Raw genomic sequence first — 12,114 nt, 5'->3', positions numbered from 1 at the left:
GTCAACAGGAGCTGAGGAGGACTGACCTCTGTCACTTCTTCACATTCACACATTTTCTGGCTTTCCACTTAAATTTATGCCGCTGTTCCTTCCCTTCATGTCTCCTGGTACATTCTCCAGCACATGTTGTTTCACTGCAGGAGGAGCCTAAAAAGCTTCAGGTCATAGAAATGCTCTGAGTGGGATTTTAGGCCTTTGGATGTTGCCGTTAAAGTGTCACTGACAGCATTTGTGTCAAATTTGAAGCCATTCAGCGACGCGATTCTCACACAGCGCTACAAACGCAAGGTGGAGGTGACCTTTGACCTTTGCCCCCTCAAAACTCTCACCAGTCTCTTCCTGAGCCATGTGAGGACATTTTCTTTTCCCTCTGAGCGCCTGCGTTCATGCGAGCGCAGATGGACGACCCAGAACCGGACTGTCACCAGCAGCGAGGCGGGAGCGGAGCGGAGCCTCCTCTGGGAAACGCTGTGGTCTCCTAATCTAAAACAGACCGTGGGCTTTGTCCGTGGACATGCATGTAGCCGCTAGCTTTGTACTGGCAGCTGAGTGTTAATGGTTTGTGGCTGTGTAAACCTGCTTCTCTGGCAAACCTCAGGTTGTTTTTTGGGGTTTTACTTCTACTGGAGAGTTAATGCTGCGTTTGTGTGATCCTAGACCTGATGCCGGTTCAACCTTCGTAACTTGAGCTGACTAAAATGCAGGAAATAATGTTTCTATGCAATAAGAGGCAGTTATATAACAAAAGTACCACCTAACTCTGACTTTAGTTGTAACTCATCGTTCCTGTACCAATGCACCCCTTGTTTCACTGTGGCGTTTCCTGCAGCAGCCGTGCCGTCGTTACTCAGTGTAAATGCTAAAATCCCGCTGCAGCTACAAGCTGCGAGCTGGCAGCTAAAATCAGACTTTTCCCTCAGGAGCCGGTGGAGACGGCTAAACTCACTGCAGGAAAAACAGCCTGCTTTTCCTGGATTAAGTGAGTTTACAAACTTAGAACAGAGTCAGCCTATTTATCGCTTTGCTGAGAGGAAATACATGTTGTGATAGAGGAGAAAAAACTGGCCTTTAATTTGAAAATCTATCTGCTGTATCTCTGTCTCCCATCAACACGCACCACTCTTTCTGCATGTATTGTATTCCTCCTTTTTTATAATATAATCCTATTTACTCCCTGGCTCTTTGTCTCCTTGTCCTCTCGCTCTCCTTCCTGCGTTGAACCCACTGAACTCCCTCCTCGCCGCACCCTTTCTCCCCACTCGCTTCCTGTTCAGAGGAACAATTAAAGGATTGTTCCTGCAGCTCGGGGGCACCGAGGCCTTAATCTAGAGCGGTCGCCACATCAACTGGAAAAGGCCCATATAAAACATCAGTGCACCTATTACCTCCAAGACCAGCACCAGTAAAACTAAAAGGTTATGATACGGTGGTTGGGATAATGGATGGATGGAATATGAAGCACTAACCTGTGCACACATCATTACAACCTGGGCTTCACATTACTACACATTATTAAATCCATGCCAGGGTAAAAGATGAGACCGCATCTAAAACTTTAGTTCTTCATTGATTAGACAACTGATGGATTTAACTACTGTTATTTATTATTCGTGCTCCGCTTACTGTAAGTGTGGTGTAATGTACAGTTTATTTAAGGCTCCATGCAGTGCAGATGAAAGCATCCGTTTGCTGCTCGGTGGAACCACGGCAATCTCTGACTAGTTCCTGTAAATGTTTTTCTACCTTATTCGAGATTACGATGACTAATCCGTTATCTAATGGCGTCAGCAGCGGTGGAGGACGCGCTGCCAATGGAGGCGTTTTCCCCAAAGGAAAATCTGACTGAAGCTCAGCTGTAGATGGTGAATCACGTGTTGGTGATGCTGGTAAATCTGACAGCGCAGGCGTTCGTAGCGCCAGCTGACTTGTACCGAAACCGAGATAAGAACGATGAGAAACATTACTTGTACAAGACGGTATTAACTTGGTGATGTGGGTGGATGAAGGCAACTAAAGAACCGGTGATGGAGACCAGCTGCTCCTCCTATAGTAGCGTATAAAGTTAAATAGCAGTTTGCTTCGCAGGCGGAGCGGCGGGCGTACAGAGAGGCTGAGATAAGCATGATGGACGACCTATCAGAGGCTGACTTCCAGAAAGAGGACGAGCCGGCCAGTCCGGCCCCTCCCCCTTCACAGCAGCACACAGACCCCGCCTCGCCCACGGTCGCCTTGACGCCGGAGCCTGTTGCCAGAGGAGACCCGCCCACCCCGAGCGAGATCGAGTACCAGGTACTCACCTCTGAGACACACAAGCTCATGTCATGTAACTTCCCTCACACGAGGACAATAGAAACTACATTTTATACTAGTTATAAGAACCCACGCATGTGTAATGGAAAGTAAACATGGGCCACGTGTGTTTGTGTGTGTGGGGCCAGGATGGCCGGGGCTTCGGCATCGGGACGCTGGTGTTCGGGAAGCTGCGCGGCTTCTCCTGGTGGCCCGGCAGGATCGTCTCCTGGTGGATGAGCGGTCGGAGTCGAGCCGCCGACGGCACCCGCTGGGTCATGTGGTTTGGTGACGGCAAGTTCTCCGTGGTGAGTCTGCCGTGGACGACAACAGGAGCGGGTTCTATTTCACTGTGCTTCTCCTTCACCTTTTCCTTCGGTGGCTTTTCTTTGTTTTCAGGTCTGTGTGGAGAAGCTGATGCCTCTGAGCTCGTTCTGCTCTGCCTTCCACCAGCCCACCTACAACAAGCAGTCCATGTACAGGAAAGCCATCTTTGAGGCTCTGCAGGTAACGCTCTGCTCTGTGTGCACGGTTTTTATTTGAGATCTCTGTGGATGGAATCATCTAGCGTCTAAGAATATAAAAATGAAAGCGTAAAGGTCGTATTTTACTCATTCTTCTCTTGTATAATGTTTTGCATTTGTGGAGGTGCTGCTCTTATCCAGTTCTGCCCACAGCATGTGGGCACATTTAAATCTTACAGATACGTTAGTCCCTGGTTTACATGATCACGGCACAATTGTCCATTAACATTTGCACCAGTATTAACATTTTGCTCCATATTGTGAACCCATAATTAGCATATTCATTGTTTTTACTGTAGCTTTAACTTAATTGTACCTGTTGGTTGTACCTGTCATTCTTCTGTGTTAAGGTCGCCAGCGTTCGAGCGGGGAGGCCCGTTCCATCCTGTGATGCTAGCGATGATGCAGATGGGGTGGAGATCCAGACCAGACAGATGATTGAGTGGGCCATGACCGGCTTCTTGCCCAACGGCCCACAGTCACTGGACCCCCCAGAGGGTAAATACATGTTCCCTGGAGGCGAATGAGTCTCACTTATATCCACAGGATGCTAATATCTAATAAGTGCCTACAGGAATACCTAATGATAAGATTAAAACGGTGTTAATTCAAAATGTTTGTGCCACAGAGGAGCAAAATCCATACAAAGAGGTTTACCCTGAAATGTGGGCGGAGCCTGAGGCGGCGTACACGCCTCCACCGGCCAAGAAGCCTCGCAAGAACTCGGCCGAGAAAGCCAAGATCAGAGAGGTGATCGACGAGGGGACCCGAGGTAAGAACCCAAACACAGACAGAACGAGTGAGACTTTATATACACAAGACAACTGTAGCCTCATAAACAGGCCAACCAGTTTTATTTCCTTTAGCACTTCACATCATCTACACCATGAAGGATGCCATCGTTGTTTTGTTTTTGTTCTAGAGAGGCTCATATACGAGATCAAAAAGAAGACCAGGAACATCGAAGGTAAAACAATTATTTCAATAATGAATTTGTAAAGAAAAATAATATATATACATGTATATTAAAAACAATATGTCTTCATCAAGGGAGTGTGATAAAAGTATTTTTACTGCTTTCATCAACTGCACTTTTCCTTTAGTGATTCTAAAAGTCCTGTTTATAGCACATTTCATTATAGTCCAGGTCTTATGTTTGTCCAGATATCTGTATCTCCTGTGGAAGCCTCAACGTCTCTCTGGAGCATCCTCTGTTTGTAGGAGCTATGTGCCAGGGATGCAAAGTAAGAACCTCCTTAAAAACCCTCTGTTTTACTCACTTAGGGCTAAATAAGTGTTGTTATAATGTAATTGTGTCATGATGGCTTCATTACTCTGTTACTCTGTGTTTAATGACAGATGTCAGCAAATAATGGCTGAATGAAACACTTCCCTGACGTGTTTGAGAGCCGCATGCAGGGCTTGAAGATCACTTTGATTATTTTATGTAGAAATACATAAATTAATCAAAGTGAGCTTTGCTTGATTTGTTCAGTCAGAATAAGAAACAATGACAAATGACTGAAGTTTGCTTTGAGGTAGTTGTACTTTCCCACTAAGCCAAGCTCAGATCTCCTTTTTGATCAGTTTGAGCATTAATAGGTTAAAGTTAACCTGTACTTTCTACCGTGCATGAAGTCATTGTGCATCTCGCTGTAGAACTCATTCCTGGAGTGCGCCTACCAGTACGACGACGACGGCTACCAGTCCTACTGCACCATCTGCTGTGGAGGCAGGGAAGTGCTCATGTGTGGCAACAACAACTGCTGCAGGTCAGTGAAGCGCCGGACACACGATACAGTCAGCTTCTTCCCTGTGGCCACTGCAGGTTTGGGATTTCACAGTAACAACAACTGGTGACCCGCTGAAGTCAAACTGTGATGTCTTGGCAGCAGAACCTGCCAGCTCACGTGGAACCGATTTATGCTGGCAATAGGCTCCGAGTACACAGTTGATTTTGGCATCTACACTCCTAATTACCACAAACACAGCAGCGCTCAGGCGGAATAAACCACAGCTCAGCTCTACTGTTACTTAAATTATTGGTCAATCAAACCTTTATTTTCAAAAATCCATATGAAACCATAAAACCTTATCCATCGTGTATTTCTTGATACAATAAAAGGATTTATTGCCAGTTTGAGGTCATACTCTAAGTTTCTGCTTCATTCCTTCGACCACTAAGAATGTGACGAACACATCCGCAACCATAATATGTGTGTGTGTGTGTGTGTGTGTGTGTGTGTGTGTGTGTGTGTGTGTGTGTGTGTGTGTGTGTGTGTGTGTGTGTGTGTGTGTGTATGCAGGTGTTTCTGTGTGGAGTGTGTGGATCTGTTGGTGGGCGCCGGCTCGGCAGCTGCAGCCATCAACGAGGACCCCTGGAACTGCTACATGTGTGGCCCCCGGAGCACGTACGGGTTGCTGCGACGCCGGGACGACTGGCCCTGCAGACTGCAGCACTTCTTTGCCAACAACCACGAACAGGACTTCGTAAGTCAGGCTCTTAAATGTTAAACTGGGGAAACAGATCTGTTTGCTTCATAAACTAATGTTTCACATACACAGCCTCCATCAGTCGGATCTTTTCTTTGCTTTAACTCCACTTTAGGAGCCTGCTAAGTTATATCCTCCAGTGGCAGCAGAAAAGAGGAAACCAATCCGAGTCCTCTCCCTGTTTGACGGCATCGCCACAGGTACGCGTGTACTTCAGTAGATTTACTAATCGTCACCTACGAGCTTTCCAGTGCAGCAGCTAAAGAATATCTCTTCATACCAGTAGTGGGCAGTAGTCTGTACTTGTCTTTCAACAGGGGAAAGCAGGGGAAGCTCAACCTAAAGCAGCAACCATAAAGAAAGCAGCATCATTAAAACGAGCTGCATCAGCTGAAAGCTGCAGACAGGTGTCCGACTAGTGTCAGTGGTGCAGACGCGGCAAAAACTATTCAGACAAACTCACTTCGGGAGCAACTGTGACAGCTCCCACATGCACCGGAGATGAACTTGACTAAACGTGGTCATGCTGGCAACAAGGCTCACAATCCTGCTTTTAGCTGATTAGATTAAACCAGGAAAGTTGTATTTACATTCAGTGTGTGTGTGTGTGTGTGTGTGTGTGTGTGTGTGCGTGTGTGTGTGTGTGTGTGTGTGTGTGTGTGTGTGTGTGTGTGTGTGTGCGTGCGTGCGTGCGTGTGTGTGTGTGTGTGTGTGTGACATCAGGACTGCTGGTGCTGAAGGACTTGGGAATTCAGGTCGACAAGTACGTGGCGTCTGAGGTGTGTGAGGACTCCATCACCGTTGGGATGGTTCGTCACCAAGGACGCATCATGTATGTGGGGGACGTCCGCAACGTGACCCGCAAACATGTAAGTGACAGCAGGCGGCTGGATTTTAATGCATTCTCACGTCTGTTCTGTGCTGTGACGTGAGCTGACTTGAGTTGGTTCTGTCAGATTGAAGAGTGGGGACCTTTTGACCTGGTGATTGGAGGAAGCCCCTGCAACGACCTCTCCATTGTCAACCCAGCACGAAAAGGTCTTTATGGTAAGACGGGGGTCATGAGCCGCATCAGGTAAACGGTGCGACTCATGACCCCTGTGGAGAGACTGAGGGAAACTAATAATGATGAGGGAAAATATCCCATAAAATAGTGAAGCTAAGCTTGCTCTTGATGTTAGCTGAAGTATATGGAGGCTGAACCTTCTCCATCCTTCTGCAGAGGGAACTGGACGGTTGTTTTTCGAGTTTTACCGTCTGCTTCACGAGGCTCGACCGAAGCCCGGGGACGAGCGGCCGTTCTTCTGGCTCTTTGAGAACGTGGTCGCTATGGGAGTCAGCGACAAGCGGGACATCTCCCGCTTCTTGGAGGTAAGTAGTATAGTTCCTATACTTATACACATCCATATACTCATTCATTCATATTCTTTACAATCAAATTGCAATGGAAAATCATTCTAGCTCACAGAAGGGTCTCACTTGCTTAAATGTTCTGAAACTCTCAAGTACAAAATGCAGAACATTAGTACAGTTTCTCTTCCTATAAAATAGTGTATAATTATTGCTGATCCTTCCCAGTGTAACCCAGTGATGATCGATGCCAAGGAAGTCTCTGCCGCCCACCGAGCTCGCTACTTCTGGGGGAACCTGCCGGGCATGTCCAGGTGCAGTTAAATATCCATGAACTGAAAACAAAATGAAATTTACTCCTTTTAAAGAAATTGACCCACAAACAGAATGACGCCAGCATCCGTGGGACTCAGTCATTACTCTACTGTAACGAGGGCGACTGAGTCCAGTTCCTAAAAATCGTTTTCTCATCTCAGACCTTTGGCTCCGATGTTGAACGACAAGCTGGACCTACAGGAGTGTCTGGAACATGGGCGCACAGCCAAGGTATCCACCTGTGTGTGTGTTTGGGAGTGTGTGTGCATTTGTTGTGAGTCTATTTTTGCCATGTACGTTTCTGAATCATGGTCGATTAAAGGTTGCACCACAAAGTTAATAGGACCATAACAACTAACGATAACGTACAGCTGAGATTTGAAGATATTTTTATTTTATCTTTATCTGAGAGAAGCTGAGTCTGATATTATTAGATGTTATATTTTAGCAAAAGCTGCACTTAAAGCATCTTTGGGTCATTTAACAACATGTCTTGTAGAAAACTGTTGTTCAAATGGAGGCTAGCAACAGAATTAAAATGGATGCGTGTGTTTGTTTGTCTGTTTGCGTCTGTGTGTGTGTTTGGTTCTGGATGCTAATTCCAGTTTGAGAAGTTGCGTACGATAACGACACGCTCCAACTCTGTGAAGCAGGGGAAAGATGAGCATTTCCCTGTCTACATGGACAACAAGGAGGACATCCTGTGGTGCACAGAGATGGAGAGGTGTGTTCCCTATTAATACACTTTAATGCAAAGCGATTGATCACTCACTGCAGCTGACTGACTTACAGTTCCAGCTCCATCTTCAGCTCCTTCACGCCTCGTGTCCTCCATGTTGAACAGCTCCATCTCTGTGTCCGCAGGGTGTTCGGTTTCCCCGTCCACTACACCGACGTGTCCAACATGAGTCGTCTGGCCAGGCAGAGGCTGCTGGGCCGCTCCTGGAGCGTGCCTGTCATCAGGCACCTCTTCTCCCCACTCAAGGAGTACTTCGCCTGCTACTAGCCCCACCGACACGCTCTCCCACAGACGCACACATGCAAACACACACAAAGGGTATGGCCCGCACGCACAGATCACTACACACAGGATACAGCTTGTACATGAAGGTTGGCTGGTGCAGAAGACACAGAGGACCAGGCATAGCACACACAAACAAACACACACAATGTAAAAGACTGCTTCCCTAGATCCCATGTAGACCACTGTCTGACCTTAGTCCCCAGGTGCTACCTTGCTGATTACACACACACACACACACACTGTTGCAGGATCCTGTACTGTATATCATCACACATACAAACTTCCTGTTCAACCTTGAAACTGATGTCTTCTGGCTTTACTGTGTTGTAGTAGCTGGAGTCCCACGCGTTTTTAATATCTCTGAACACATCAACACAGCAATGAGTCCCTTTGAACCATACACTTAACCAGTAGTGACACATAGAGACACACAAACACACAGCAGCCGATGCTGGTGGTGCTGGTCAGGCAGTGATGGAGTCCAAACGGTGCCACTTTAATACAACACTTGTACAGTTTTTGGTGCTCTTTGAGGCTGAACAGTCTCTGGTTGTTTCTGTCGCTGCAGTTTTATCTCCCTCACTGAGTCGAACCAAACTATCACAGGCAGGTGGGGGAAACGCCAGGCCTGGGAGGTGATCGGGATTTTTAACAATGCATTTATTCATCAGACGCAGTGCGCTAGAATGTGCAGGGAGCATCCTAAAGAAACCTTCACGTGAAACCTTTCCTGACTTAACCTGCTGGCGTGTCGGGATTTATGGTGGAAACGCTGCTCTGGAGGCAGAAACCTAAATACATGTAGTGATATTTTAAAACAATTAAGTCATTTTAAAATGGATTTTTATGTATTTGGCTTTGAGTTCATTAGGACGGAGGGCGAAGCCACAGGGTCACTGTGTGTAAAACGATCAGGGTCAGTAGAGGTCACTGCACTAGAAACATTGTGAACACAGTGAAGACAAAGTAAAGTCAGCTTTAGCCGAAGCTGAGGTTTAGGTGAATATGCTGTGAAGTACTGCACAATGGTAGCATTATAACAGAGTCTGGTTCCATATAAGCTGGTCAGTAGTACTACATTTGGAAAAGTACTGCTGTATTGCATTGATTACTGTTAACTGCTCAAATAATGTGATGTGGATGATAACGGTGTAAAGTTGAATGATCCCTGTCACTGTTTGGTTCTGACAGAAAATGGGTCTGGAGGTCGTCAGACAGTGGTACAGTAGTTGTGATGATACTGCACCGAGCTTTGGACCTTTAATAGGAGCAGTTCATTGTGCTGACAGTGAAAAGCGACTGTATCTGTTCACACAGTGGTCATTATTTAGCTTTACTGGAGGAGAATACTGTGAACTGAAAATAATGTAGTCTTTCTTTGTAGCTCGTATGGCTTTGGCTCTGTTTGTTTTACCCGATGGGAGCGTGGCTTCTTTATTAGGATGCTGAATGCTGTACAGAGGTTTGAACCAAATAGTCAGTAATAAGATGCTGTCTGGCCGTCATCAGGCCAGATGTTGAATCTCTGGGTGACATATGTGGAATACAGCTAATGGAGAGTGGGGTTGTTTCTTCTTCCAGAGCAGTTCTCCATCTATAAAGAACATTTGTCCCTTTTGGAAACATCCCAGTTGCCTTATTTGCATCCATGTTTGAGGGAGAGCTTTTATTCTGATATATTATTAAAAGGATGGAGTCACCGCTCGATTGTTCGTCCTTTTAAGGGTTTGAGTCGGTGTCGACGTCAGGTTCTCGCTCTACTTCCTTTACACTACTGTACCTAATAGGACTTTCTTATTTATCCTGACCTAAGATTTTAAAGATTAAGCTGCATTTTAAGCAAAGGATTCAATAATAATTTGAACAGTTTGATGGTCAAGATGATCTGTTCCAGCAGCACATGGTTAAGGGTGCTGAAGATCTGCTTTATTTACTAGTTTCTCATTCTACTGGTGGGATTTGAGGCACAGGAGCCAGAAATGATGAAATGAGGTGACTGGGATGTTTGCAGGGGTCCGTAACGTCAGCGGGTGGCGTCAGGAGGGGCAGCGGAGGACGCCTGTGAGGGGACTGACCCTGAACCCCTTCTGTCTCAGCTCCTGTGCCTCGGCCCTGCCGTTGCCATCCGTCTGTTCAAACAGTGACCAGCCCTTCGCAGTTACGCTCCGACGGTACGTTGACGCGTCTGCGTTCACTGTATCAGCGACATCCGCCGAACCAGAGGCAGACCTGACTCTGTAGACACTATGCTGGTTTTCTACTTCCTCCCACTGAAACGGCCCTGTGGAAATAACGCATACGTCTCTACGCAGCAGTTGTTCGACCTGCCTTGGGTGTGTTTTTTGCCTTTTGATGCCCAAGAGAATAGATTGTCCTCAACTGTGGTGGATGTGACCTAACGCTGGCGTATGTCTTATTGGCACAGGGCTTTGTTTAAGATAAACATCTGTCAGTCTGGTGCTTTTGGTCTTCACACGACCACCTTTTTCCAGGAAGCCTTCCGATCCTCTGACCTTCCTCAGATACCAGCTAACGACTGGACAAATGCAGTTTATGCTCACACAGAACCAGTGTCACCAACCAACAGTCAACCAGCAGGTTTTCCATCATGTTTACTCTCTGTTTGTACAACCAACCTTCAGGTGCTTTTTGAACTCTGCTCTTTTTTACAGTGCTCTTACAGGTCAAACATACACAACACGGTGCCGACGTTCATGCTTCTCTGAACTCCTTCCGCTACAGAACCCGTCATCGACACACACACATGGACATACATGCATACACACTGTGTTTTTGCCGACCGCCTGTCGCCATCAGGCTTCCCGCGGCGCTGCTGGGTGTGACATGTTCACCCTGCGATGCTTGGTGCTCCCAGCCCCCTCCCTCCAGCACACCTAAAGCCCTCCCACCCCCAGGTGCTGCATGTCAGTCAGTCAGTGTAATCTCCGATTCCATGTTAGATTAGGGAGTAATGATAATAATAATAATTACAATAATAATCTGTTATTGTGTGTGTGTACTGTTACAGGTTGGTGCTCAGTTCAGTTCAGTCTCAGCCTAGAGGGGAGAGAGAGGGGCTCGAGAAAGCATATATTACAGTTAGTATAGTGACTTGTTCTATTGTACCCAAGGGAGAAACGGAAAGTGAAGGCATCGAGCTGCAGCACGCTCTCAATCAGCAGCAGGTTGAAATAACGCCAAATGTACCGATGCTAAACTGGTCAAGCCGCCGAAATCATGCAAGTTCCCACGCTTCAGAATCAAAAAGCTAAGAGAGGAAGATGGAGATTAGACTTAAATGACTTTGTTCATTCACACATTTCTGTGTGTTTAAATCTGGATTTCTCCAATCTCCTTCTAACAACCTGAAACATCCTGTGTTTAAAAATAAGAATATAAGACCTAAAATCAAGATGAATAAATGTAACCTAATGTCATAAAGAAGAGGTGTTTTCTGTGGTTTGACACTGAATGTTTTCTGTTTGCTGGGTTATTTCAACATGCGACTGTGTGAGAGTGCTGTCAGACAAAAGCATGAGGACCGGAGTCTACTCTTAAATGACGGGTGACGCGATGATGATGTTTCTGTTCGCCTATCAACAGCTTTTAGGCTGAGTGATGCGCTGTTTAAAACACTGATACACTCACAAACCGATACACACAAAACACTGTTATTGACACGGAGCGTACGGCGCTCGGACACACACATGCTCGACATCCACAAATACGATGCTGTGGCGCATGCAGACACTCATCTCATGGACTAAATGAAAGATGAGCTGTTAGGAAAAGGAGGACCTGGTGGTGTTTCAAAAGGTGCTAAAATTTTATCTGAAAATAAGAAAAATATATTGTTAGGAGTATAAATCAAGTTTGTCTTTACAATGACTGTATTTAAGTTTGTCGTAGTAATGAAAGGCACTATTATTATTTTACTCTTGTATGAATATGAACTAATTAAAAAGGCATTTTAACTTTGTACTTGAACAATGTAAGAAATGAAAGTGAATAAAAAGGACTGTTTCTTGTGATTTAGCCCAAAGTCTCCTTGTTAAGCACACGTTGAATAAAACTTCAGCTCTGTGTCAGGGACGTTACCGAACGGGATGCCGTGACTTA

The 12,114-nt window shown here is 46.0% G+C and overlaps 1 protein-coding gene across 8 annotated transcripts in view; it reads left to right on the top strand.

The window, feature by feature from the left end:
- LOC114849223 (DNA (cytosine-5)-methyltransferase 3A-like) overlaps positions 1–12,026 on the top strand; it is a 29,187-nt gene extending 17,161 nt beyond the window's left edge. For 6 of the 8 annotated variants that reach the window (XM_055506491.1, XM_055506492.1, XM_029140424.3 and 3 more), the window contains 17 exons: positions 2,086–2,289; positions 2,439–2,597; positions 2,689–2,796; positions 3,164–3,311; positions 3,442–3,585; positions 3,736–3,780; positions 3,978–4,057; positions 4,473–4,585; positions 5,120–5,303; positions 5,422–5,506; positions 6,030–6,175; positions 6,263–6,353; positions 6,529–6,677; positions 6,885–6,970; positions 7,133–7,202; positions 7,577–7,695; positions 7,836–12,026. In XM_055506491.1, the coding sequence (XP_055362466.1) occupies positions 2,086–2,289; positions 2,439–2,597; positions 2,689–2,796; positions 3,164–3,311; positions 3,442–3,585; positions 3,736–3,780; positions 3,978–4,057; positions 4,473–4,585; positions 5,120–5,303; positions 5,422–5,506; positions 6,030–6,175; positions 6,263–6,353; positions 6,529–6,677; positions 6,885–6,970; positions 7,133–7,202; positions 7,577–7,695; positions 7,836–7,977 (2,073 nt within the window). In that variant the 3' untranslated portion in view covers positions 7,978–12,026. The remainder of the gene's footprint in view (positions 1–2,085; positions 2,290–2,438; positions 2,598–2,688; positions 2,797–3,163; positions 3,312–3,441; positions 3,586–3,735; positions 3,781–3,977; positions 4,058–4,472; positions 4,586–5,119; positions 5,304–5,421; positions 5,507–6,029; positions 6,176–6,262; positions 6,354–6,528; positions 6,678–6,884; positions 6,971–7,132; positions 7,203–7,576; positions 7,696–7,835) is intronic. The other 2 variants (XM_029140423.3, XM_055506489.1) reach the window with 2 other exon arrangements.
- Positions 12,027–12,114: the final 88 nt, after the last annotated feature.

Source organism: Betta splendens, chromosome 24, assembly GCF_900634795.4.
Source record: "Betta splendens chromosome 24, fBetSpl5.4, whole genome shotgun sequence".
Taxonomy (NCBI): Eukaryota; Metazoa; Chordata; class Actinopteri; order Anabantiformes; family Osphronemidae; genus Betta; species Betta splendens.
Note: the sequence above shows the minus strand (reverse complement) of the source record. Positions and strands in the feature narration are given on the sequence as shown.